This window comes from Tribolium madens, unplaced genomic scaffold (genome assembly GCF_015345945.1).
Source record: "Tribolium madens isolate multiple individuals breed KSU strain unplaced genomic scaffold, Tmad_KSU_1.1 Scaffold_3;HRSCAF=73;Tcas5.2_LG2, whole genome shotgun sequence".
In the NCBI taxonomy this organism is placed as follows: Eukaryota; Metazoa; Arthropoda; class Insecta; order Coleoptera; family Tenebrionidae; genus Tribolium; species Tribolium madens.
The window spans coordinates 14567482-14569001 of record NW_025401006.1 but is presented as its reverse complement, the minus strand read 5'-3'; the positions used below and the strand labels follow the sequence as shown (position 1 = coordinate 14569001).

General features: G+C 35.1%; 1 protein-coding gene across 1 annotated transcript in view; it reads left to right on the top strand.

Annotated features, from left to right (window-relative positions):
* The first annotated feature begins 628 nt into the window (after window positions 1-628).
* The window catches only part of LOC123007544 (solute carrier family 35 member F2-like), a 9114-nt gene continuing 8222 nt past the window's right edge, over window positions 629-1520 (top strand). Inside the window, exons 1-3 of the mRNA XM_044402908.1 lie at window positions 629-752; window positions 799-1102; window positions 1159-1312. Coding sequence (XP_044258843.1) covers window positions 694-752; window positions 799-1102; window positions 1159-1312 — 517 coding nt within the window. The 5' untranslated portion in view covers window positions 629-693. The remainder of the gene's footprint in view (window positions 753-798; window positions 1103-1158; window positions 1313-1520) is intronic.

The window sequence follows — 1520 nt, the reverse complement described above, 5'->3', positions numbered from 1 at the left end:
TCAAACTAAGTATTTTTGGAATTATCGAAAATAATAACACAGAAATTGAGTTGTAATTACAGAAATTAATTTAAAATTATACGAATTAATCTAAAAACAATGGAATTACGATGAATTAATCGAATTACTGGAATGAGTTCTGGTAACATTTTTTTGAAATTACTGGAATTCTTTTGAAAATTAATATAATTATTTTAAACTTACGAAATTTAAAATGGAATTAAGATGTACCTAATTACAAGAATTCAATAGAAATATAGGAATTAATTCGAAAACAATAGAATTACGATGGATTAATGGAATTACTAAAATTGAAATTAAATGGATTTTTTTTTTGATGATTTATGGGAAATACTGGAATATTTTTGGAATTACTGAAATTATTTTAAAATTACAAAAAAAAGTTGTAATGTTAGAATTCAGAATTACATCCGAAAACAATAGAATTACCATAGATTACCGGATTTTTTGTAAATTACTAATTTTTTTTATTGAATCTGCAGGGGGTCTAAGGGGGTGTATTGTTGGTTGTCTATTTTCGATCAATAATTAACAGTGACATTGTCGGTAATTCAGGTTACTGTCGTACAAAGTGTGCTCGGCGCTTGCGCGGCTAATTTAAAAAAATCAAATATGGGGTTGTTGGGGGTGCCCCGCCCTTTTTCGCATCAAAACAAATAATTCGATGGCAGAATGGGCGACGTTGGTTTTTGCGACAAAATCGGTACCAATCTCTCCGAATTAGGAAAATGGTAAAAGTAAAAAATTGCTTTAATTTTCTTATAGAAAATTTTTTAGGTGTGTTTGGCAGAATATAATTTTGGGTCAATTCCTGTCACTCCTCTTGTGTGCAACAAACACACTGGCTCATTACATCAACTCTGGCTCTTCCTCAGTGCTACCAACCGGCCAATCTTTCCCTCATTACATGTTTTTGTGTGCTATTTACACCAGTTGGCTCGCGTTTCGTAGGGGAGAGAAGGGCCTCATTTCGATAATCAAGGCAAGGGGTTGGCGGTATCTTTTGCTTTGTTTGATAGATGTGCAAGCTAACACCTTAATGAGCACTGCTCACCAGTTCACTACTCTAACGAGCATACAGGTTGGGGGCTTGCTTGAATTTTTTTCAAGTTTTTTTAAAATTTTCATCGCTTTCAGTTGCTCGGTTGTGTCGCCATCCCTGTAGCGTTGGCCTTGAGCTGTCTGGTGCTTGGTGTGCGTTACCGCATGGTGCATATAATCGCTGTCTCTGTGTGTCTCATGGGTGTGGGTTGTCTGGTATGGGCTAACATCGAAGACACCAAGATCGATGGTACTCACACTCTTGCTTTACCATCAAACAATTACCATTATTCAGGAAGGGATGAAAATGCCCTCGGGTGCTTTCCGACGCCTCTCGCGTCACCTACATTCTCGGGTTAAGGATTATAAAATAAAAAAAAAAATGAAAAATAGAGACCGAATTACTTAGAAGTAATTATTTTAATAAGTATTTTTTTTGGAATTACTGGATTTTTTTC